Consider the following 26,366-nt stretch of genomic DNA (forward strand, 5'->3'; position numbering starts at 1 on the left):
GTGCAGTGCAAAGAGTCCTGGATTTGTAGCCAGGAAACCTAGATGTTGCAAATTGATACTTATGTGAACTTGGATAAGTCATCTAGATTTCCTCATCTGTAAAATGGGGGTAGGTTGGGTTAGCTTTGGTGGCCTTCAAGTCTCCTTCACCTCTAAATCTGTTGTAGAACCTTTGATCTTATGAGAACATCTCTTTTATCCTGAATTATCTTTCAGAAGATCACAGGATTGTTAGTGTGATTTTAAAAAAGGCATTAGAATAAGAATTTGATGGGGTTAACACCTGCTGACAAAGAGTACTTAGCCATCAAGTTAATTTGCTGTCTTATACATGACAAGAGTCTCTTTTACAAATGTCTGATAACATTTTTCAGAATTTGGGTTGTACATGTAGGATCACCCCTCTATTTTTTATTGCCTTCAAGGTAAGTTGAATTGGAAAGATCAGTACATTTGAAGTCAAGAAAATCTGGACCTAGTCTTCATTCTGCTGCTAACTTTAGCTCTTTATATCTCCCTTTCTTTACCTATGAAATATAAATAATCATCCCTACTATACAGAAGATTGCATTCTGAAGTGCTTTATAAACTTTAAAACCAGTATATGAAGGCAAACCATTTTTATCATCTTTAGATATTAACTTTCTCAAAACACCCTATAGGGGATAACTTCTTCAAGAGAAATGTTTAGCCACATGTAGTATCTAGATAAAAATAGTGGTCTTGGGAAACCCAGACTCCCTTGAATAAAGCAAGCGCAGGCTTTCAATGGGACCTTGGAGCAAATCAGTTCACCCCTCTGGACCTCAGTTTTCTTATCTGTACATTGAGATGTTTTAGATTAGACAGTTTCCAAAGGCCTTTTTCACTCAATAAGACTAAAAGTTCCTTTTTTGGCAATGTCACTGTCAAATGTTAACAATAATACTTTTTCCTGTTATTTCGGACAAAGGCTGGTTTTTAAGCTATGATGTCAAAACAATTCTGAAAGTAGACCCAAATTGTTAATGGTTAATGGTTAATAATGGTTAGATTTAAGATTGAGTTTTGTTAGCAAATGTTTTGAAACATCATTTTTCTTAAATTCAGAGATTGTATTTATTGACAAAAATAGAGAAGTATGATTTTCTTGTAGGGTATTAAGTTGTCACTCATTTGATTTCAGAACTAATGCCTCCCCCTCAGAAAAGCTGCAATTTTTTCCCTTTTCTGTTTGATCAGTCACATATTATTTATGTTTATCGTTTATATTCTACTTCTCTGACACTGCACTTTACTCAGTACGCATTGATTGACATAGGTAGAGAAAACAGAATGCTGACTGTACTTCTTACTCATTTGTTGGACTCTGAGAGACTTGAGGTTTCTGGGAGTTTTTATTGTTCACTTTAAACAAATAAATAGTGACATTTTTTTGTTAACTTTAGAGATAAAATAGAAGCTTCTTACTAGAGAAAAAATAAGCCAGCAGTTACGTACCTACAGGCGCATAAACTTAGGTGTCTAGAAAATATAGTTTTCTTATGTGTGTTGTTTTAACCATATAGCAGTAATGGGGTGAGGATGAAATAGAGAGTAGAAATGGACATTTTCACACAGCTAAGTAAGTGCCTGGGTCGAATTCGAACTCAGGACTTTCTTACTTTAGGCCCAGCTCTTTATCTACTATACCGTGTAACATAAAGTACTTTAAAGTGATACTTAGCTAACAACTTAAGAGAGTAAGGGATCAGGAGAGTTCTCGTGTAGGAAGTGGTTTCTCAGTTATGCTTTAAAAGAAGGTAGAGAAATTTTAAAAACAGATGTTCAAAAACAACAAAAAAAAGTTTTTGCATGCAACTAGAAAATAAGATACACAGGCAATGGGCGTAGAAATTTATCTTGCCCTACAAGAAAGGAAGGGAAAAGGGAATGGGAGGGGAGTGGGGTGACAGAAGGGAGGGCTGAATGGGGAACAGGGCAACCAGAATATACGTCATCTTGGAGTGGGGGGGAGGGTAGAAATGGGGAGATAATTTGTAATTCAAACTTTTGTGAAAATCAGTGCTGAAAACTAAGTATGTTAAATAAATAAATTTTAAAAAATTAAAAAAAAAAGGTAGAGATGAGGAGAGAAAGCATTCCAGAGGATCACCTACCTATGCAAAGGAATGTTATGTGTGGGGAATAGCTTTTTTGCTGTGTGTAGTAGAATATGAACTAATGGTAGAATCCATATTGTGGAAGAGTTTTAATGCCAGACTGAAGATTTAGTAGGGAGCCACTGAAGATTTTAAAAAACAATATTTACCTCCCCTGGCCCCCCAGTTTACTAAAGAATTTGATCAGGAAGGTGATAGGGTGTAAGCTGCCTTCTAGGAATATCTCTTTACTCCTCAGCATAACTTAGCCCCCTTCTAGAAGCCTTCCAGCCCCCAACAGCTGTAGACCTATTTAACCAAGAAAGTGATGGCCATTGAACTCCCTCTTTCCCCTCCTCTTTAGCTCAAAACACCCTGACATCATCCTCCATTTTACCTTTTCTCTAGTCTCTGATGAAGAGCTAGGTATTATCCTTGCCAAAGCTAACTCCTTTATATGTATCCTTGATGCTATCCTTTCCTGTCCTCTTCAGTGGCTCGCTCCCATTATCACTTCCCCAATCTTCAGTCTTTCCCTTTCTACTCTTTCTGCTGCTTACAAACTCCAAGTCTGTGTCATTCTTGGGGGGGGGGGGAAGGGGAGGAACACCCACGCTCAATTCTGCCATCCCCATTAGGTATTGGCACATATCTCTGCTCCCTTTCTCAACCAGACTCACTTGAAAAAGGGCTTATTGCTTCTACTTATCCTCTTTCTCTCTTCTAAAACTTTAATTGCCTTACTGCCTTATCCCTCAATGGAAACTTCTCTTATCAAAGTTATCAGTGATCTCAAAATCTGATGACTTTTTCTCAGTCCCTCTCCTCAAACTCTCAGTGGCATTTGACACAACTCACCACCTTTCCCTCGTGGATACATTCTCCTCTCTGGGTTTTTGTGGTGCTTCTCTATCTTGGTTTTCATTCTATCTTCTGACTGCTCCTCAGTCTCCTTGACTGGATCATCATCATCCTTATCCCACCCCTTAATTGTGAGTGCACTCCAAGTACAAGTTGTCTCTCCTATAAAAGGAAAGATTGTTGAAGGCGGGGACTGTTTTCCTTTTGTCTTTGTATCCCCAGGTTAGGTTAGAGCCTAGGTTAGAGCCTGGTACATAGTAGATTCTTAAATAAATACTTGTTGGTTCATTGATTGATTTGTGATGGTGAATTAGGGAGAAGACTAGAAACAGGGAGATCAATTAGGAGGCTCTTATAATAGTATACTCAAGAGGTGATAATCAGTTGAAATAAGATAGAGGCTGTGTGAATGTAGTAAGTGGGGACTCTTATGGGAGGTGTAGAAGTAGAATTGATAAAATTTGGCAACTGCTTGGATATGGGCATGTAAGAGAAAAGGAAGAGTCAAGGATGACTCTGACGTTGAGATCTGAGGCAACTGGAAGGATGGTACTAACCTCCACAGAAATAGGTCTATTTTGAGGAAGGATAGGTTTTTGAGAAAATGTGATTTCAGATATGTTGATTTTGAGATCAGTATCTAATGTTCTAGTGAAGACATTTCCCAATACAAAACTGAAGGTCAGAAGAGAGTTTTGATAGGCATGCTTATCTGGGAGCCATTTGCAAAGAGATAATAATTAAATCCATGAGAGGTGGTCACATCACTAAGGGAAAAAGGACATATAGAGAAAAGATAATGACTGAGGGCAGAGACTTGGTAAATGACCACAGTTCTTACAGTGTAATAATCTAGCAAATGATGTTGAGATGGAAATTTCAAAGAAGTCAGAAAGGGAACAAAGAGAGAGAAGTGTCAGACAAGCCAAGGGAGGAAAGACTTATCTAGAAGGAGGGGGATATTCAGCCATGTAAAAACTGCTGAGTGGTTAGAATGAGGACTGAGGACTAAAGGTAATTGGACTGAGAAGATCTTTGGCAGCCTCAGAGAGAATGGTATCTGCTGAATAGTAGTAATCAAAACCAGTTTGATGAGGTTTGAGAAGTGAGTGGGAGATGGGGAAACAGAGGAATTGTAGATAGTTGATCTCATTTTGAAGTCTAGTAATGGCTTAACTCTCCTTAAAAAAAGGGTTTTGGACCAGGTGATCTTTAAGTTTCCTTCTAGATCTAAGTCCTCTGACTTGGAATCAGAAGACCTACTGTGAATCAGAAGACAATTCACCTGGTTTGGGGCCTCTGTAAAATGTGGACAGTAGGGTAACTGTGAGGATAAGATGAGATGAAGCATATTAAATTTGTTTTAAAACTATAAGGGACACTATTTGCACATACTTTATTATTGATAGTTTCTTTTAAAGTGGAAGCTATTTTCTAATGACAACTTAGGAAAATTTGATTAAAAAGCTGAAATTGATTATTTTTATTGTATTTTTTGTTTTTATTTTGAAAACTGTAATTCTAGCAGTTTTAATTTTGAGATGTTTATGGTTTAAAGCCATTTCTAAGTAATCTCTGTATAAAATCTATCTTCCTTCCCCTTTCTGTTCTGTATACCCCCTCTCTTCTTTTTCCTTATCAGGCCACATGATGTGTGTATGTAGTAATTCCATCAATGGGTAACTTTTTTGATTAAGGAATGGGAACATTCATGAGATTAAAGGATAAAAGTGAATTTACATATATTTTGCACTAGAAAAAGCAAGTGGTGTAAAGATTATCCCCAGGGTTCTTGCGTTTGTCCTCATGACAACACTTATAATATTTTTTACAGCTTGTCATTCACAGTATTGTACTTGTGTGAAAAATTTGCTGTTATAGTAATTAGCAATTGTGATTTTTAAAAAGAACACTTTCTCTGGAGAAGCAGTTTGAATGAGATGGAATGTTTTACTGAGAGTATAATTTCCTAGTACTATTAAAATATTCACGTAGTGTCTTTCTTTTTTTAAAGTTGTGCCAAACCTTTGGAACATTGATGGAGAAGTTACGGTCCCTGAGCAAAAGCCTGTAGAAGTCAGTGAGGAACTAGCAAGCTCCTATGAAAGAAAGCTCATAGAGGTAAGAATGTTGGAGGTCTGAGAGTCTCAAGCCCAAAGGTGCTTATGCCTGTACTTTTTATTGTTGTTTTAATGTACTTTTTATTGCTGTCTTGTGTAGTTTTATTAATGGGTTGATTGAAACAAGCTGTTTAAACACATGCAAAGTTTTGATTAAGTTCTCTATGTATTAGAAAGGCAAAAGCATTGTAAACATTAGATTTTAAATGATGTGGCTGTTAAAATAACCCTAAACATTTAAATAACTTGTCTATGATCAACCTCAATCTGGGTGGGGGAAATAAGATATATGAAGAATCTCTACTCAAAATACCTGAATTTAAATACACTCAAACTTTTATGAATTTAAGTCTAGTCTTTGGAAATCTCAGCTATGAGCCCAGAGATACATCCCGTTTTCCCCCATGGGGGAAAGAAAAAGCAAAGCCATAGCCATCTTTGATGCCCTGGGGCTGTGAGTTGCTGCTTTGCTGACAAGCAACAATGAAAACTGCTGTGGAAAAAGATCCAAAGTCTTGAAGATTATGCCTAATAATACACTTTGGGTAGTTGCTTTGCTGATCAGAAGGAAGAGTGCTTTGGTTGGTTAGCATTAACAAAAGGTCACCTTTTTTGCACAAAAACCAAGAAACGTGGGAGAAGAAACCAGAGAGAAATAAAGATGGAGTGAAGAGAGAAGTAAAGGTCGAAGAGAAAAAAGAGAAGAGAAGAGAAAAAAAGTGACAGAGATTAGAAGAGATGGCAAAGGTAATTAGAAGCAAGGTTGGGGGCAGCAAGAAACCGAGTGTCTGGTAATCATGGAACAGGCAATAGAAGGTAGACCAGCTCTTATGTCAAGGCAGTAATTACTTGCTATCCACTCATCAGTCCTACCAGAAGACACAAAATCCTGTACCTCCGTTGTTTTTATGTGTGTGTTTAGGGGTTTGCAGGGAGGCAAACCTCCTGTATCTTTGTCTTCCTTGGTAGACCGTGAGATCATCTGATTCCATCCAAGCATTGACTGCCTCCTAGGTGGCAGCTTTTGACACTAAGGTGGAAATGATTGCAACCCTTCTAGGGAGTCTTTGGTAGGAGATATTGCATGGCACGGAGAGCACTGAAATTGTAGTTAGGAGATTTGGGCTCTGTTCCAGCTCAACCACTTGTCATTATAACCTTTAGCAAGGCCCTTGATTCCTTAGAGCCTCATTAAGTTCATCTATTATATGGGCATAATGATGCTATGAGGCATGTATGAGAGATGATGTATTTATGCTACTTGGTAACCCTAAGGCCTTTCATAAATAATTATTTTATTTTCAGTACTATTATGCATTTTAAAAGAGGACTATGTTAGCTTAAATTAATATTTAATTTGCAGAACTATGTGGTGAAAATTTTTCACTAGGTGGTTCTGTCTCTGTGCAGCTTGCCAATTGTCCCTTGCCCCCACCAGAACAGCAGCATTCATTCTTCACCTTGGCACCACATTTATGCAAGATATATTAGGTTTAGGCCACTTCTGCTAAGGGATTATTCTTTTTCTATATTTACAGCAATTGTTATTAAAAAAATAATGAGGCCAACACTATGGCTTTGAAATATTTGCATAGGTGAGCCAATAAATGGGAAAAATAATACAGTTTTGCAATTATACTGAGGTTTTCTAGCCTTTAGATATGGTTTTATATGATGCATGATGTAACTTTCTAGTACAGGTGAAAGGAGCTGGCTATTATCTCTCCATAGCTGTGTTTTCATATCTGTTTTTGCTTTTGTGTAAATCAGTAGTCAGGTAAAATGTATTTGAATGTGCAGCATTTTTGCAGATACTTATGTAGAGGGAAAAAAACTGCTTTGGGACTAGAATTGGTAATCAAATAGATAGCGTGGCAGATCAGTAGGCCATACACCTTAGGCTACAGATGTATATTAGGAATTTACTGGCTTCTGGCATTTTCCCTTTCTTGCTTGAGATTCCTTCTCGACTTTTATAGGAGACATGGTTTTGGTTTGTGCTATGGGATAGTGCCCCATGGTGAATGCTGGTATGTTGTAGGGATACCAATGCTGTTAAAGGCCTTATTTTTGGTGGTGTGTCTGGACAAGGAATCTGAATTTCTTGAGAAAGAATAGATGAATGCCCCCAGAGAGACACTTGGAAAATGATCTAGTTCTCTTTTTTGGGAGATAGATAAAAATACTTATAATTACAGTGGCTGGGATTCAGCTTTTCAGGCTTGAACTATTTTGGGCCCTTTTCATAATTGCTTTCCTCTTTGAGGCAGAAAGTGGCTTCTATCAAAGCCACTTCTGTGCTCCCAGGAAGGGTTACCTTGTCATGATAGAAAAGGGAATATAGGATAGAACATAAGAATCACTGTCTCCTCTGGGTGGAGCTTGGCTCTTAAGGCATACTTGGGGAATGTATAAAATGGTTAAATGTAGGAAGTGAGATGATTGAATTGGTCAGTAGTGGGTAGTGTATTCAGCATCGGTGAAAATTATCGTGATAAATTTTTTGCTGCTAATCAAATAGAATGCCCTCCCAAAAGGGGGAAGAGTCAGTGTAAAGACCAGATGCAGGGTTCATGAGGAAGCAGGATATAAGAAAGTCAGAGCATGGTAATGGAGTTAGGGTAAGTAAATGGAGTCAATCAATGAGCACTTATTATATGCTTACTCTTCCCTGCCAAGGCTCTGTACTAAGGACTGAGGATATAAAGGAAAAGCAAAAATAGTTTCTGCCTTCAAAGAGCTTACATTCTAATAGGAGAGGCAATACGTATAAACCAAAATGTAAGATAAATACAGAGCAGATAGAAGGTAACTTTAGAGGGATTGGCATTAGCAGCAGCAAGACAGGGAAGAAGGCAGGACAGGGCTCCTGGAGAAAGTGGCTTGTGAGTTGAGCCTTAACGAAAGCCTGGGATTCTAATAGTCAGAGGTTGGCAGAGAGAACATTCTAGGAATGGGGAACTGCCAGGGCAAAGGCATAGGAGGGGCATTGTGTGTTAGAAACAGCAAGCAGGTCAATATGGCTTTATCATAGAGAGTGTGTAGAGGGGAGCACTATGAAAGAAGACCGGAAAAATAGGAGGGGGGCAGGTTGTGAAGAGTTTTAAATACCACTCAGAGCTGTGAGAGTCTGCACCCAGAGTGGTGACTGTGTTGGGTGAGGCAAGGAGGTGTATACGAGAGAAATTGGAGAGAAAGAAATGTGGATCTCTCTTAAGTAGGGGCATATTCCTTATTGACTTTTACTCCTTGAATCAGAGTTAGAAGAAACTTCATAGGGTGCCTGAATCAGCTCCTCCCAGAATCAAGATTCTTCTCTAGGCCATACCTGAGGAATTATCCAGCCTTTTCTTGCTCAGTCAAGTTTCGTACTTCTTTTTCCAACCTGTTAGTTCTCTTTTCATATCTTTCTTCCTTAATTCTTGCTTCTGTTCCTGGTTTTTTCTCTATTGCTCTGATTTGGTTTTTAAAATAATTTCTTTTAGCTTTAAAAAGAAAAAAAAAGCCCAAAACAAACTCCTATGTTAACTCTTCGAGGAATTTTTGTTGGACTTGTGTACCAGCTGCAGTTTTTCTTTGGGGCTTTGCTTAATAGATTGTTTTTAGTCATTCTCGTCTTTTTTATTTTTATATTTGAGTTTCCCTGTCGCCACAATAGCTTTTTATGATTGGATTCTTTTTTTATGTGTTCATGCTTCCAGTTTACTTTTTGACTTTGGACTTTTGTTAGTGATAGGCTCCATGTACTTCTGGGGTGTGGGGAGATGTCTGTCCTGATCATGTGTCCTCTTACATCCTTCTACTGCTTTCACGGTTCAGGCTGGGAATCCTGCAAGCTTTCAGTGCTTTCAGAATGATGTGAACCAACGGGAAGCTTTGTTTTACCTCCTGGTCTGAACTTTTCAAGTTCTTGACCTGGGTTTCAGTAGACTGCTGCTGGACTCAACCATTATTAGCCCACTGGGAGTGCAGATTAGAGGGACTGAACCTGAGGTTTTCCTGTGGTCTCAAATTGCTATTCTGGTTATTCCATGCCAGGCTTTCATGCTGGACTGGAAGCTAGGCCTGAGTCACTCCTCTGCTCCTAGCATCAGAGCCACACAGGTGTGTTTTGCTTCTCAAAACTCATTCCTTGCAGAGCACACAGCTCAGTCTTGTAACAAGCAAACATAGTCAAACAAAACAAATCCGTATAATGGTCCTGCTACAAAAATGTATGTCATTTTCTGCATCTTATTTGTGTGATCTCTCTGTAAGGAGTTTGATAACATACTTCGCCATAGGTCCTCTGGCAACACGATTGCTCATTGCAGTGATCAGAGTTCTTAAATCTTTCAAAATTGTTTCAGTGTTGCTTTCTTTTTATAATTTGTTTTCCTGGTTCTGCTCACTTAACTGTGCATCAGTTTATACTACTAGGATTTTCTGAAATTGTTTCTTGCTATTTCTTATGACACAACTGTTTTCCATTATACCACAATTTGTTCAACCATTCCCCAATCCAAGGCACCCCCTTAGATTGTAGTTCTTTTATTTTATTTTTTCCTCCCCTTTTCAATCCTGGCTTTCATTTTTTTCTGCAAAGCTTTTAAGTCTTAGTTTGTCAATGAATTCTGCTCTGGTAACATTGGCTTCTTTAGGTAACTCCTTTTTCTTCTTCTTCAAAAAAATCTTCAGATTAATTTGCAAAATAAACATCAAAAATAATTTGTGTTGTCAGAATTTCATTTTTAATAGCCTTAAATTTCTTTTAAGCCAACTTTTCCAAGTAGTATTTTGGGCTATGGGTTCCTACCCATCCTTTATCCAGTGCTTTGAAATCTTCCCTTCCCAAAATGTAGAGTACTTGTCAGCTAATTCCAGCCATTTTCCCTCATTATTTTTCATGATTTATAATGTTACATGGTCACTTTCTTCCAAAGTTCCCATCATATCCACTATGGTAACTTGTATTCTTTAGTAGTTAGAATCTGGTCCCTTTGTCACTACTTCTGCCTAGGAAAACATGAAATTATTGGCAAAGCAAATTAAGAATTTTTAGCATAGCAAAGAACTTTGTGCAGTGGTGATGTAGAAGTAGCCTATGAGATGCAGCCAATGAATGATTATTTCAAGCAAATATCAAGATGATAGAAGACCTCTACTTTATTGCATCTGGAAAACTTTGAGATCTAACTTCAGAATTTATTATTCATTTGTTCCTCAGGCTAGACAATGCTTGTTATTTTTTTATACCTAAGTATTCTCTACTATACAACTGTAATTTGTGTATTTCTCACTCAGCAGTGTCTATATACCTTTAAGCTTCAACATGCTACTATAGATGACATGTTAAAATATGTAAGGAAGAAAAATGTTTGTCTTCTCTCTGTATGTCTGTTTGTCTCTCTGATATATGAACATTAAGTCACTTTCTAAATCCTAAACAGCTATTTCTGAATTGTTCAGAAAAAAATTTGTTCATCACGAAGTTTAGTAGCTAAGGGAGACTGTTGACTTTAAAAATTTAAAATAACATTTAAAAAATGTTTTGCTTGTCAGTTTTAAGAGCTAATGCTAATAAAGATTTAAGCTGGAATGGTTTTTAAAAGTACATAGCTTAGTAAATAAATTAGGTTATATATTGTAAAATTATGGAGAACTATGATATAATGGAAAGAAAACTGGCCTGAGAGACAGAGACCTGGTTCAAATTTTGCACCTGTCATCAACCTAGTGTGTGACCTTAGGTCATTTAATTTCCCTGGCCCTCTGTTTCTCCATCTATAAGATGAAGAAATTGGACTATATTATTTCTAAGGACTCTCCCTGGCCTTTCTATAATTCTGTATCCTTACGTGTGCCTGCTATTTTAGAAATGCCCCTCCATATATGATGCTTAGGTGTGTGGACCTGTGGTTTTAATAGTTTGATTCTTTTGTATGTGAAATTAGTTTGAAAATTATTGGAAAATAATTATTAGAAACTACCTCTGGGGCAAGGCTGTCTTTTGCCTTTGTATCTCCCATCACTCAGCACAGTGCCTGACACATGGGTTCTTAAATGTTTATTCCATCAATTAATCGAATATTGAAGGTTTTAGGATATTTGCCTTGGCAATATGCATTATCACAAATAAAACATTATCAAGCCCCCTGTAATGAAGTGTAATCTTTGCCACCATCCACTGCCAAATTCCAATCTTAATCCAATTCCCAGGTGTCAGAACACTACCAATAGTATACCTTTTGAGTCTTTGTTCTTTTACTTTAGCTGTTAATATCACAAAGACATATTAGAGCTATGAATATTTTCTAGAAACTATTAAATTATGAAGTCATGCCTATATTTTTAATAGCATTACAAGAAATAGGCAACAATTTATTTGTTCCACATAGTGGCTTCTATAGTAGAAAACAAAATAAAAAAATGAGTTCATTTTAAAACTTTTAATATAGTTCAATAAACTCATTGGTTATTCAGTCTCTTGAAGGACGGAGGGTCAGGGGTATTTGGTGCCTGAATCCATAGGTTCCACTTGAATCAGTTATCTTCCCTCTCTACATATTGTACTATAACTCATTGATTTTAAGAGCATTTTAAACTTATTAAAAACACACACATACAACAAAAATTCCTAATTGAACTTGGTTATTTTTCACAAGATAAAAGAATACACACTAGATAACAAAAGGAAAATGAGATATGGAAGAACAAACACTAAGTTCTGGTATACAAATGTACCTGATTTAGTATAGCCTATTTCTTTGAGTGCCTTTGGTTTAAGCTTGACTCTGGGATTGCAGTTCCCTGGAGATGGAAAAGTATTGAGGCCTTTCTGAGTGGTCTCACTGTTCTCTGAAGTGTGAACCTAGATAGAAGGCATCTTTGGGGGAGGAGTAAGAATTGAGAGATCTCCACACAGAGCATTGTGTTTACTTTTAGGAATTCAAATAATTGTTCAAATTTATTAAATAGATTCACTTTGTCTATAAGAGATTTTCAGGTGAGGTATGATTCAGTATTTGTATTTTTCCTTTGTGTTGTTCTATTTTTCTGAAAGGTATATTGTACCATCTTCAGTTGTGGACATTAGGTTTCTTTCCTTCCTTTTAAAAGACAGTGTCATCTGAGAGTTGTCCTCTTTAGCTAAATCTTAAACTATAGATTAGGGCAGACGTAGGATAAAACTTCTTCGGACCGCAGATAGTCTAGTCCAGACCTGTATAACATACAGCCTGTGGACCACTTGTGTCCCACCAAAGAATTTCAGGTGGCCCACGAAAAATGTAGGGTTGCCACTGTGAACTCTCCTGTTTGTCACGTGACTCGCGGCAACTATTGTCAGTCTGTCTCTAGCATAACATATCTGTGGCCTGAAGAAGCTTAGCCTATTTTAATTTTGGCTCCTACCTACTGTCAAGTTACGCAGGTCTGGTCTAGTCACTAGAGACAGACTGATGATGGTTGGGTGCTGTGGGTCAAGTGAAAACAGGAGAGTATGCGCAGTGGCAACCCACCTGCCAAGTTACATGACAGGCCCAATAATGACTAGTGGAAGGCAGGTTAAGTAGGCCATGGACAAAGCACTGGTTGCATCTTTACTTTCTTTTACATCCTCTACATTTTTCACGGGCTGCCCAAAATCCTTTGGCAGGCTGCAAGTGGCCCGCAGACTGTGTTTTGTGCAGGCCTCGGTTAGGGAATCCATGATCAGGAAGGAATTAGCCATTCCTTCCAATTCTTTTGCAGAACATTCATCTTATAGCCTAGGAGGGATGTTACAGACCATCTAGTCTAAAACCTTCATTTTACTAATGAAGAAAATGAGTCTCAAAGGGTTAAGTGATTTGCCTAAAGGGTCACACAAGTGGTGATTATCAGAGTAGGGATTTGAACTCAGAGAGTCTTTGATCTCCAGATCCAGGTCTCATTCCACTATAACTCTGCTTCTTATTATCTAGACAGTTAATTTGTGTCCTCCTACCCTCTCTCCCTAACTTCCTCTGACTTACAGTGGTCCTTCTGATGAATTACTGTGCTTACTAATGTTTCCACGTTACTCAAATATGCCCCCTTCTTTCTTCTGACACTGGTGCCACCCTGGTGCAGGCCCTGATTACTTTATACTTGGACTATTGCAGAAGTCTGCTGGTGGGTCTGCCTGCCTCAAGTCTTTCTCATTCAAATCCATTCTTCATTTAGTTGCCAAAGTGATTTTTCTAAAGTGCAGATCCAATGAAGTCATCGTCCTGCTTGATAAAATCCAGCAACTCCCAATCACTTCCAGGATCAAATACAAAGTCCTCTGTTTGGCATTTAAAGCCTTTCATAACCTATCTCCCTTTCCCCACACCCTCTCCCCCCAACCATCCCCACCTTTCAAGACTTTTTACACCTTGACTGCCCTCTACCAAGTCTTCAATCCATTGACACTGGCCTCTTTGTTGTTCCTTCAACAAGGCACTTCATCTTTAGACTCTGGGTATTTTTACTGGCTGTCCCTGCTAAGCCTGGAATATTCTCCCTCCTCATCTTTAACTCCTGGCTTCCCTGGGTTGCTTCACGTCCCAACTAAAATCACATCTTCTACAGGAAACCTGTTCCAACCCCTCTCAATTCTAGTGCCTTTCATCTGTTAATTATTTCCCATTTATCCCGTACATGACTTGTTTGGACCGCTGTTTGCCTCTTTTTATATCCTTAGCACTTAGCATAGTGCCAGTACATAGTAGGCACTTAATAAATGCTTATTTACTAATTGGCACTCCTGGGGTTCATTGACATGTCCAAGCAGCCTAACTTAATTGTATATAATCTTAGCAGCCCAAGACTTAAGTCTAAGCACCTTGTAATATTATAGTCTCAATATATCAAATGAGATAATATTTGTAAAAAACACTTAGCATAGTGCTGGACATATAGTTGGTTGGTTGTTGTCCTATATTCTCAAAGAGGACCAAAATGACATTATGTTGGAGTCAAGATACAGTATATCTATCTGTGGCTAATCAGATTAATGTGAACTTGGAAGGCTCTGCCACAAGTTGGGCACAAATAGTCCATGTGAACATTTTGAGTGGAGATGTCTCTAAATTTGTGCATCTGTGAGATGTTTCTTCGAGCTACTGCAATTCTGCTTCTTTCATAGAGCACAGCACCTTCTTTGATGTGGTGATGCCATGCTAAGTGGTCCTATGCCAGTGTTTCCCCTGTCTCACAATTGATCCCAAAGTTCTTCAGAGAGACCTTGAGAGTGTCCTTGTATTGCTTCTTCTGACCTTCATATGAGTGTTTGCCTTATACGAGGTCTCCATAAAGTAGTCTTTTAGGCAAACATACATTTGACTGTTCTCTGCAGTAGGGTTTGAATGTTTGGCAGTTTAGCTCTAAAAAGGACCTCAGTGTTTGATATCTTATCTTGCTGGGTGATCTTTAGAATCTTCCTAAGACAATTCAAATGGAAGCGATTCAGTTTCCTAGTGTAGTGCTGATATACTGTTCAGGTTTCATAGTCATACAACAAGGAGGTCAGCACAGTGGCTCTATAGACCTTCAGTTTGGTAGTCAGTCTAATATTTCTCTCCCACATTTTCCTTTGGAGCCTCACAAACACTGAGCTAGCTCTGGCATCAACTTCGTCATCTATGTGTACATCCCTAAAAAGTATACTGCCGAGGTAAGTGAACTTATCCATTGTATTCAGAAGCTCTCCATTTGCTGTAACTGATATCTCCAAGTATGGATATTGTGGTGCTGGGTAGTAGAGATTCTCTGTTTTCTTGTGTTAGGTCAAAATTAGCATAAGCAACAGAGAATTGATCTATACTTTGTTACATCTCAGTCCAATCATTTGTAGTTAAAAAGTTGTGCACTAACTCTCCCTCAACTTTAGTCTTGGCCAGGAGTGGGGATCCTGCATCCTGGAGGCCACATGTTGCCTTCTAGGTCCTCAAGCACAGCCCTTTGACTGAATCCAAGCTTCACAGAGCAAATCTCAGTGCAGTAGCTGACGTGGATGCCATTTTTATCCTCATCGAAGGCATCAGACAACACTGCTGCAAACATCATGCGAAAAAAGCAAGGGAGCTAGCATGTAGCCTGCTTCACTCCATTGGTGATGAGGAAGTTGTGAGAGCGTCTTCTTTCTTTCAGAACTCATGCAAGTGCATCATTGTAGAATTAACATAGAGTGGAAATGTTATGCAGTAGGAACTACAGAAATGTCAGCTTTTATTACTATTCTCTTCTTGTAATATTATGATAGGGCTTTATAGCTCAGCCCTGATTGCCCCTGAAGCATCATTTTACTTAATTATTTATTATGTAATAAGTTATTTATTATGAAGCATTGTTTTGCCTAAATTTGTGATTGCCTAGATCTGGTTATTGTCTTTAGGTAGTCTTTGACTGTTCTGTGGTCTAATTCAGAAGATATGCTTATTTAGGAATATGTATTCACTGGCATTTTCAGCAGAGGTAAATTTGAGGTTTTCTTTGAACTGAAATTATTCATCTTCTAAAGTATTACATGTGCCAGAATTTGGAACTTTGGACAGCTTTACTGAGATTGTAGTCTCATTTGTTTCAGTGTAAATTTAATAAATCAATTATATTATTTTACTGTTAAATTCCTGCTAAATAATTATGTAAAAAGAATAAATTCAGCCTTGCTTTTTCCATTTGGGCAGTGTGCTTGAGCATTGAGTTCCCCCCTTCTTAGTTACTTCTGAGCCATTTAGTTTTTCGAGAGACCCTGCACGTGATGATTACTTGTCAGGTGGGCTGTCTGATCGTGTCCACATCTAACAGGTAAATAAAAAGACCAAACAACGAAGGAAGAGAAAGACTGTGATCCGGGGGCTGCCCTGTGAGAGCAGATAACAAAGCCTAAAATGAAAGCCATTTAGTTCTCTCCTGGACTCTCTCCCTGGTTCTTTTCCTACCATATACAATGGTGGACTTTGAGTAATATGACTTGTGTTTACAGCACCTGAATTACAATTGAAGCTTTGTTTCCCCCACTGTACCTTCAACCCCCTTGTCAAATGTATTCTAGGACTATGGGACCTTCTTTCTATTTATTGTAGACTTTCTGAGAAAGGGTAATTGAATCTTTAATTCTGACTCTTCCCACTAACTTGAGAACTTTCTTTTGCCAACTTTTCCCTGTCTTCCTTGGTTTTGTTGTTCGAAAAACAACCCTTTGTAACTTCCTCTGTGACTGGTTTCTCTCCATCAGCTTTCTTGCTCTCAGTGGCTTCTGTTGATGAAGGTAAAAATCAACTCAAGATCCGGTGAAGCAAAAGGCTGAATATACCCCATTTCCTCAGGCCTACTCACTATGACTCACACCTTCCATTTCCAGTACATGAATACCAAGCTCTGCTAGGGCAAACTGTCAGCCTTTCACTTATTGTGACAAGTACTTTTAAAAAGTATTTTTTAAATAAAACCTTTAAAAAGTCCTAATTCACAAACATCCCCACTTAATACAAGTAACTTTTTGCCCTGCTCCGGTTGAGAAATGGTATCTGTTCACCTGAGACTATCTTAAGTTGGTGGTGCATGGTGAAGTTGCCTGTAGAAAGCTTAAAATTCAAATTTTAATAATACAAGTTAATATAAGGCAAGGAAGCCCTACAAAAACTTTCAGGTTTTTCCCCCACACAGACTATTTTTTACATCCAAATCTTTCATCTCCAGAAGACTTAGATTAATGCTACTGAAAATGACTCTTTTAAATTCAGCTCTTCCGTAAGTGAAATGTGTTATACAGTAAGACCACAGTTTTTTTTCTATATTATTTGTAGAAATTATTTTCTTTTTGTGGAGAAAACTGGATTTAAATGCTAAAATAATACCCTTTTGTCTTCTTGAGATATCTTTTCTGCATTCAGTGGTAAAGACTTTTAAAACTAATGGGAAAAATGTATTTCCTCCTTTCTCTTTGGCTCAGGGGCATAGAGAAGATAATCAATTTAATGGTAAATGACTTGCTAGCTAGTTTTTACAGTGTCTAAAGTATGAATTTCCTTGTTGGTATAAATTTTGAAGCAAAGCGTTGTGGTCAGTTTGGTTGAAAGTTCATAAAAACCAAACAAATCAAATTGGCATTTGTTACTTCATAACGTTTATAGATAGCAGTAGATTTAGAGGTAATCTAGTCCAATCCTCATTTTACTGATGAGGAAACTGGGACCCAGAGAGGTGAAAAGTTTGATTTTCTTGGCCAAGGTCACCCAAAGGGTAGGTAGCAGAACCTGTATATTCAAACTCAGGTTTTTTTGATTCCTGATCTATTGCTCAAGTTTTGAACCATATCAAGACATAGGAGAAGACTAAAGAATTTTTAATTTTAGTGTTTGCCCATTCATAATGAATCTCCCCTTTCTTTCCTGACAGAAAAGCCAACCAGAAAACCAAGAACATTGCCAAGTAAAAGTTTTATCCTTGGCCTTTTCCTCACTGCTTTCTCTGACTCTTATAATTTCTTTCTTCATCATCTTAGACATTTGTTTTTCCCTTGTCTACCATCCATAGTTGTGCTTCCTAGATCTAGCTATACTAGCTCCCACCAGCAGCCTTTAGAGATTTTTGTTGCTCATTGCTTTCTGATGTGAATTGTTTCCCAAATGCCTTAATCTGCTGCTGTTACTGTTGCCACTCCTACTGAAATTTGCCCTTGCATGCTTTCAACATTTTTCAGAGCTCAAGCAGTTTTACATACATAAATGTCCTATATGCTGGCTTGAACATAAGATTTTCTTCTTGGCTTCGACATTTCTGTTATTGGTCACCACTACCAAAGGCATAACCTTTCTATAGCACTTAGGACACTTGTTAAGCAGGTAAAATATTGACTTCCTTTGAAAGTAAATGTTAAGATATCTTGACCTCAGGGTATAGATATTGGTCAAAGATGATAGAATTCAATATTTACTTAGAAGCATAGTATGAATAATTCTAACAGAGACAATAAACCAATGAACTTATACATCAATAACTTAGCTGTTAGAATTGACAATATTAATAGATCAAAATTTAACATTTTTTCTTTAATATTTAGATTATAGGTAGGTTGTATAGAGAAGTAGCATAGTTAAAAACAAAACAGGCTCAACTGTTAAAAGCAGCATGATTTCTACAATTTTTTCATATTCGACTATCATTTTAAGTTTATTGTTGTTTACGTTAGTGTGTGATGATATCTTGGAACTGTTAACTATGAGAGATATTTTTAAAGGTTTTGTACAGTCTATTTCGAGTGTGAATGTATTTTAAAAGAAATATCATCAAAATAATTTCCCCCAGATATTTAATTTTCTAAAAGTACTTAAGCTGTCTTTGTGGGCTGACCAAACTTCTGCCAGCATTAATGTAGCCGTCAAAGGTCATTAGTGAAATCATATTGATAATTTTATTACTATATCATCCATACTCTATCCATGATAGAAAATTTGCTATCCATTATAATAAAAGTCAACATTTTAAAAGTACCTTAACATTGATAAAATACTCTAAAAACATTTTCTACTTTGATCCTCAAAGATTATCCTATTTTATCCTGTATTTGATATTATCTTTTATGATTATCTTTTCTGAGTCTCTTTAATACAACACACTGGGGAAAGTATTCTAAAAAGACAGCACTTGAATCTCCCCCTGTCACAAGAGAATACTTCAGAATTTGGGACTAACGACTTCACCCAAAAGCACCCCTATCGATTAAATGTTTAACTGAGGGAGAATATAGGCATGAGGTTCCACTCCCTCCTGCAATTAAGGTAATTAGAAGGTCTTAAGTGTAAGTTTTGATACATATAAAGAAGTTTTAGATGTTTGAACAGGATGATTTGTGTATCAGTTGGTGAGCTGCTGTTTCCTCTTGTTTATAAGATGGGGTTAACACTATTTGTCATAATTACCTCAAAGGGCAATGGGGATGACCAAATAAGATAATCTTGTAAAATGCTTTAAAATTTTAAAATGCTACAATAATGTTAGCCATCATTACAGATTTTCTTCTTTATGAAGAAAAATAAACCCAATTTTTCTGTTCTCTTACTTACTGTGGTTCCACTCTTGATTCTTGCTCACTCTTCCCACCCTTGCCCTTTATCTTAGGTTACTTGGTTGCTTATTTCTTGCCTGTTTTTTTTTTACATAGTTTTTTGTGTGTGTAAGGTTTTTTTTTTTTTTCAAATCATTATTTATTTATTTAATGTTTTTAGTTTTCAGCATTGATTTTCACAAGAGTTTGAATTACAAATTTTCTCCCCATTTCTACCCTACCCCCACTCCAAGATGGCATATATTCTGATTGCGCCATTCCCCAGTCAGCCCTCCCTTCTGTCACCCCACTCCCCCCCCCCCATCCCCTTTTCTCTTACTTTCTTGTAGGGCAAGATAGATGTTTATGTCCCATTGCCTGTATATCTTATTTCCTAGTTGCATGCAAAAACTTATTTTTTGAACATCTTCTTTTAAAACTTTGAGTTCCAAATTCTCTCCCCTCTTTCCTCTTCACTCACCCTTCCAAGCAATTCAACATAGTCTACATGTGTATCATTATGCAAAACCCTTCCGCAGTACTCATGTTGTGAAAGACTAACTATATTTTGCTCCTTCCTATCCTATCCCCCTTCATCCAATTTTCTCCCTTGACCCTGTCCCTTTTCAAAAGTGTTTGTTTTTGATTACCTCCCCCCTCATCTGCCCTCTCTTCTATCGTCCCTCCTTTTTTTATCTTGTTCCTCCTTTCCTGTGGGGTAAGATACCCAAATGAGTGTGTATGTTGTTCCGTCCTCAGGTCAAATCCAATGACAGCAAGATTCACTCATTCCCCCTCACCTGCCCCCTCTTCCCTTCCTACAGAACTGCTTTTTCTTGCCACTTTTATGTGAGATAATTTACCCCATTCTATCTCTCCCTTTCTCCCTCTCTCAATATATTCCTCTACCATCCCTTAATTTGATTTTATTTTTTTAAATATCATCCTTTCATATTCAACTCACCCTGTGCCCTCTGTCTATATATGTGTGTGTGTGTATGTGTATATATATATATATATATATATATATATACATATATATATGTATATATGTATATGTATATTCGCTTCAGCTACCCTAATACTGAGGTCTCATGAATTATACACATCATCTTTCCATGTAGGAATGTAAACAAAACAGTTCAACTTTGTGATTTCTCTTTCTTGTTTACCTTTTCATGCTTCTCTTGATTCTTGTGTTGTCTATTCAGCTCTGGTCTTTTCATTGAGAAAGCTTGAAAGTCCTCTTTTATTGAAAGTCCATATTTTGCCTTGGAACATGATACTCAGTTTTGCTGGATAGGTGATTCTTTTTTTTTTAATCCTAACTCCATTGACCTCCGGGATATCTCTTTCCAAGGCCTTCGATCCCTTAATGTAGAAGCTGGTAGATCTTGTGTTATTCTGATTGTGTTTCCACAATACTCAAGGTGTTTCTTTCTGGCTGCTTGCAGTATTTTCTCCTTGATCTGGGAGCACTGGAATTTGGTAATAATATTCTTAGGAGTTTTCTTTTTGGGATCTTTTTGAGGAGGTGATTGGTGGATTCTTTCCATTTCTATTTTACCCTCTGGCTCTAGAATATCAGGTCAGTTTTTCTTGATAATTTCTTGAAAGATGATATCTAGGCTCTTTTTTTGATCATGGCTTTCAGGTAGTCCAGTAATTTTTAAATGATCTCTCCTGGATCTATTTTCCAGGTCAGTGGTTTTTCCAGTGAGATATTTCACATTGTCTTCCACTTTTTCATTCCTTTGGTTCTGTTTTATAATATCTTACTTTCTCATAAAGTCACTACTTCCACTTGCTCCAGTCTAATTTTTAAGGCAGTATTTTCTTCAGTGGGCTTTTGGACCTCCTTTTTATTTCTTGCCTGTTGTTATGAATGAGGGAAAAATTCAAAAAGAAGAAAAATGGAAGAAAAGAAAAATAGGTCTTTAGTCTTTCCTTCGTTCCATATGTGATAAGGCTGGGGGAAGGCCAAATTAAGTTGGGTTATCTTCTTAGGAAGATAACTCTTCTGTAACAGAATAATCAGAAAAAAAATTTTCTTAGAGTTTATTGTAAGAGGGTTTTGTAGTTAATTAAAAAAAAATTTGTCCAAAGCAAAAAGACCTGTATTTGCTGTCTTGAATAGTGAATGATTCCCTTACTACAGCATGCCAACTCAATTTTGGGATATCGATTTGGATTTAATAAAGGGAAGGTGAACAAGAGAGGCATTGGCTCCAGTGACAAATCTTCATGTGCTCTATTTTTATGAATGTGAAAGATAAAGGGTATTGATGAAAGATGCATAATGTAAATTGAAATATATGATCTGATGAAAGGGAAAGGTTCTTTAATGCTATAATCAGTTAAAACAAAAACTACAGTCTTTCTCCAAGAGTTCTATATGTTTGCATATAAAGAAACTCAATGAAATTTAAATGAAAATCTTAAACATTTTCTCATCAACATAAGGCTCTTCCCTGTCTGATTTCTGTCATTCCCATAGTATAGAATTGTATTCAGCCTTTAGGTACTTTTCTTGGGATATTAAGATAGTCGTCAGTGTTCTGGGGCTGAGTTGGGAACAATTCCATTGGCAATATAGTGAAAAACATATTGGGTTGGGAGTCAAATGATTTGAATTTGAAAACTTGCCTTGCCACTTATCAGACATATGACTTATCCTCTCTGAACCTGTTTCCTTATTTGTAAAATGGGAATGATATCTTCATTACCATCTATCACAGGGTGGTTATTATGGGGATCAAATGAGATAATGTATATAAAGTACTGTGTATGTATAAATTATTATCAGTAATAACTTCAATTGCTGTTGTTTCTTAGTGTCAAGAACTCAGAGAAAACTTTTGGCTTAATAAGATAATTGATAGACTGTTATGCTCTGGAGCTTTCAAAGTTCAAATCCTGACCCTTATTGCTGAGTTCCTGGCACTAAGGAGATATGAAACAGATGAGCCCAGCAGGAAATAATGTGTTCTGTAGAGGGAAGGAGAAGGAGGGGAGAGCAGATTAATAGCCAATATATTTGTTAAATACCCTCGGATGGAAACTATTTATAGAGCAATAGTGCTGTACTCTGTAATGTTACCAAAAAGTCTGTTTATATATAATGAGACATTAGTATATGATTCAGTTATTCCGTATTAAATGGGGAAAAGGCTTTTAAGTATAAGCAGAAAATACACATATATCCAGAATGGTTGGAAACTGAGGTATTCTGTTTTATGGAACATTCATGGGTTGCCATTTTTAAAAAATTAGAAAAATAGTGGAATGAAATTAGCACGAAACCTTATTTACTATATATTTTTTCTATTTTTGATTCAGAAGTCACTTCAGGGGCTTGTATTACCTCTTGGTCATCATTACAAACATTGCTTTTCATTGGAGAGGCCATGTGATGTGTGACTGGCTCTGGAGACAGAAGACCAGGATTTGCTGTGCCAGACCAGTTCTGATACAGCTCTTATTACCTGTGTGACCTTAGGGAAGTCACTTGACTGTAAAATTGAAAAGATTAAATTAGGTGACCTCTCAGGACCCTTGTATTTGTAAATTATGATCCACCTGTGTGGTACTTAGAAATAATTTCAGAACTTTTAGCTTCCTGATTAGATTTTAGTTAAATGATTAGATTTAACATGAAGTATATAAGTATATATTCAGATCAGATCTTATGACTATAAGGAATAGGGACGGGAAACAACATAGTACAGTGGAAGACATGTGGGTTTTAGACTCTGTTCTGTCTTTAAGTAGCTGTATGATCAGAGGAAAGACAGCATCTTTTTGGCATTCATTTTTCTTATCTGAGACTGAGTTAGGTTATATCTTTAATATCCCTTTCTATTCTGAAATTCCATGATATGTATGTATATGTAAATGCAATTACTATTTGTGTATACATACTATATCTCACATGTATGTATGATTATCATTCATAATTATGGCTCTTTATGTATTGAATACAAAAGTACAGCATGATTGCCTTTCTAATGCATGTAAATTAGTTACTCTTTCTAAGCAAAGCATACTCAAGGAGATAACCAGTCACCAGCCAGTATATGTTTAGAGTTTTTCCCCTCTCTTTCTTTTAAAAGGTGTTGAAATAGTGAAACCTCTACACTCAGATGGAAAATTAAAATATTACAATCCTTGAGTCTTGTCTAGAGCTGGCTGTACATAAATGCAATATCTTTTTTGAATATGCATTTTATATTCTTTACCATCACATTTCCCTGTGATTGAAAATGAAGGCAACTTTAAAGTTTTATAGGATTGTATGTTGCTGGCCAACTGATAATGCTAGAGTGCTTGTGAACTGATTTGATTTTTGGGGTGCTAATCACATATCATACACACACACACCCCATAGACATGCACACACCAAATGTATATATGCATAGAAATATGTTTTGGCTTGCCTAGTAGTTTAGAAAAAATTATGGCAAACCTGACAACAAAGAGACAAACTTGACTGATGAGCCTTTTAGTTATATTCAAGGGAAACTTCCCTGGACTCTAATTGTGGCAGTAATGGCATAGTTGGGGATATAAATAGCTATGTTTCTCATTGCATTTCAACCAGACAAACTTCTGGATTGTTGTAACAACAATGCTGCTTGCAGGTGTTGTGGAACTGTAAGGCCAGTAACACTAGCACAGAGGAGGGCTGCTAGCACAGGTTCTTTGATCTGCTTTTCTAAGGAAAGCAACTTTAAGGGGTTTATAATCTCACTTTAATTAAATATACATATATCATTCACTTAGTTAAGGGGAAAAAAGTCAGCACCCTGAACTTCAGAGAAAACACAAACAGAAATTACAAGCAGAAATTATATAAACAGAGCAAATAACACAAATCAGCAGGCATGGCTTCTGTCTGTCTATAACAATACATATATAGTTACCAGAGAGAGAACCACCAACATTTGGGTTTTCAAAGCCTGGGGGCTCCTTGTCTAGCAAAATCACATGAATACTATATCAGTGATGAGCTCCAAAGCAAAATGTTAACTTCAGAGTATATATACACTTCTTCAGGGTCAGAGGGTGTTACAACCATGTGATCATGTAACTTAGGCTTTCTTGTGACTTAAGCAGGTCATCAAAGACTCTTGATTCCATCCAAGACTCTTCATTCAAACAAAGGCAAGACTCAGTCAAAGGCACTTCATTGCCTTAGTGCTGAGAAGCACTCCAAAAGAAAAAAGAGCAAAAAGTCCCACTTTGCTTGCCATGACAATTGTATACCTTAACCTAGTGCACTTTGTTCACCATTCCTGTTGAGTGATATTGTCATGACAACCATATGATGAGTTCTGCAAGTGTTTATGAAATTTTCATCCTACCCAGCCAAGAAAATAGTATTTATTAAGTGCGTACTATGTGATCAGCAGTATTTGGTCCTCTTAGAGATATGAGTAAAAGAGGCATTCCCTTTTCTAACAGGGCTACACTCTCTTACAGGAATAAATTATGTTGGTAATGAAACAGCTAGATAGTAACAAAAGACAATATAACTAATCTAATTCTAGATTGTATGTTAAAGACCAGAGTGCTTTTGGGATGGCTTCATGGAGTTTGGGCATGTATTAAACTTGGTTTTAAAGGAAATGTAAGATTTAAGGCCTTAAGGGAGTGCAACCTGGTGTGGGAAACAGTATGAACAAAGATACAGGGTGAAATAAACATGGGATGTGGGAGTAAAGCAATGGTGGTAGGTGATAAGAGGCTAATCTGACATGAACACTGGATCCAAAATTGGGGAGCAGTTGTGAAATATAAGTTTGAACACATAAAGTAGGGCCAGTTTGGAGGACCTTGAATAGTAAGCAGAGGAATCTTATCTAATAAACTATAGGAAACCATTACTGATTCTTAAGCAGTGATATGATGCTTAGGACCCAAAAGAAAACAAGGTGAACCTAATGAGAGCCAATATTGGACTTAGTGAGATATTTCACATCTATTACTTCTCTTTTATAATTAACTTTCATTGAATTTTCTGCATGATATGTTGGCTTTTTTGGGGGGAGGGGGAGAAAAGACAAGGGGTTGGATTAGAGAGGTATTGAGTTGTATTTTTAGTTCTGCTACTAGTTTGACTCTGAGGAAATCACAACTTTTTTGCCACAGTGTCTAAAAATATTTTATATATGTGTGTTAAGAGAGTTAGGATAGACGATCCTTAGTGTTTGTCCCCAGGATCACATTCTGTAATTTTGTATTGTTATAGTTTAGTGATATGAAGAGCCCTAGAATGAGATGGGGTAAGTATGACACAGGGAAATAAAAGTGGGGCTAATTAAAATGGAATATTGGCAGCCTCATGATATTTGAAAACTCTGGGTAAAATCCCATTACAAGCGTATCATTACAGAGGTTTTATATAACAAAGCTATTTCCATGTCCCAGTAGATAGGCCATAGAAACAATGGGTTATTGATAATCCCATAAAACAAGTGCTTTATCTAGTCCCTTCCTCTCTGAGAATCAGCTCTTTCTTTATAAATGGAAGAACTTGATTATTCACCAAGTGATCCATTTTTCAAAATGCTATGTTGGTGATTGATATTTGGAATTTTTTCTTTTTTTTTTTTTTTTAAACAGATAAGAATGTATTTCTTGACTTTCTCTCTTGGTTGGCAGGCTCCCAAAGGTTCATAGGATTTAGAGAAGAAGGAAAGTGTCTTAGAAATGCTATAATCAACTCTCTCATTTTAAACATGAGAAAATTGAGACTCAGGAGGTTGAAGTTAAATGCCCAAGGTCACATAAGTAGTAAGTAGTGAAGCTGAGATCTTAATTCAGGTTTTCTCTCTCCAGATCCAGTCTGCTTCCCATGCTGTTGCTTAAAAATTGTGGCGTATTTGTTAGGTCAAGAGAAAAATCTCATATCTTTCATAGCAAAAGATCCCAGAAGGTATTGTGAATTTCTGAACTATCATGTTTTTAGCTTATCTTAGTTCTATTTCCTCCTATATACAAAGTTGCTCACAGCATAATCATTATCTTTAAAATGAGGAGAATAGTATCTGCCAGACTAAGCTAAAAAACTTATGAAAATCAAATGTTCATAGTAGAGTACTGTTAGCATTTAAGTATTCCAAAGCATAAAGTATTATTATCTACCAGTATTTAATAACTGATAATAATAGCTAACATATAGCATTTACTATATTACCATAGCATACTATATTTACTATATGCTGCGTACTG

At 36.9% G+C, this 26,366-nt stretch overlaps 1 protein-coding gene across 1 annotated transcript in view; it reads left to right on the forward strand.

Moving 5' to 3' along the window:
- The window catches only part of SNX29 (sorting nexin 29), a 647,758-nt gene that overhangs the window by 272,636 nt on the left and 348,756 nt on the right, over positions 1 to 26,366 (forward strand). The window contains exon 15 of the mRNA XM_036738094.1: positions 4,996 to 5,102. Coding sequence (XP_036593989.1) covers positions 4,996 to 5,102 — 107 coding nt within the window. The remainder of the gene's footprint in view (positions 1 to 4,995; positions 5,103 to 26,366) is intronic.

This window comes from Trichosurus vulpecula, chromosome 9 (genome assembly GCF_011100635.1).
Source record: "Trichosurus vulpecula isolate mTriVul1 chromosome 9, mTriVul1.pri, whole genome shotgun sequence".
NCBI classification, from domain to species: domain Eukaryota; kingdom Metazoa; phylum Chordata; class Mammalia; order Diprotodontia; family Phalangeridae; genus Trichosurus; species Trichosurus vulpecula.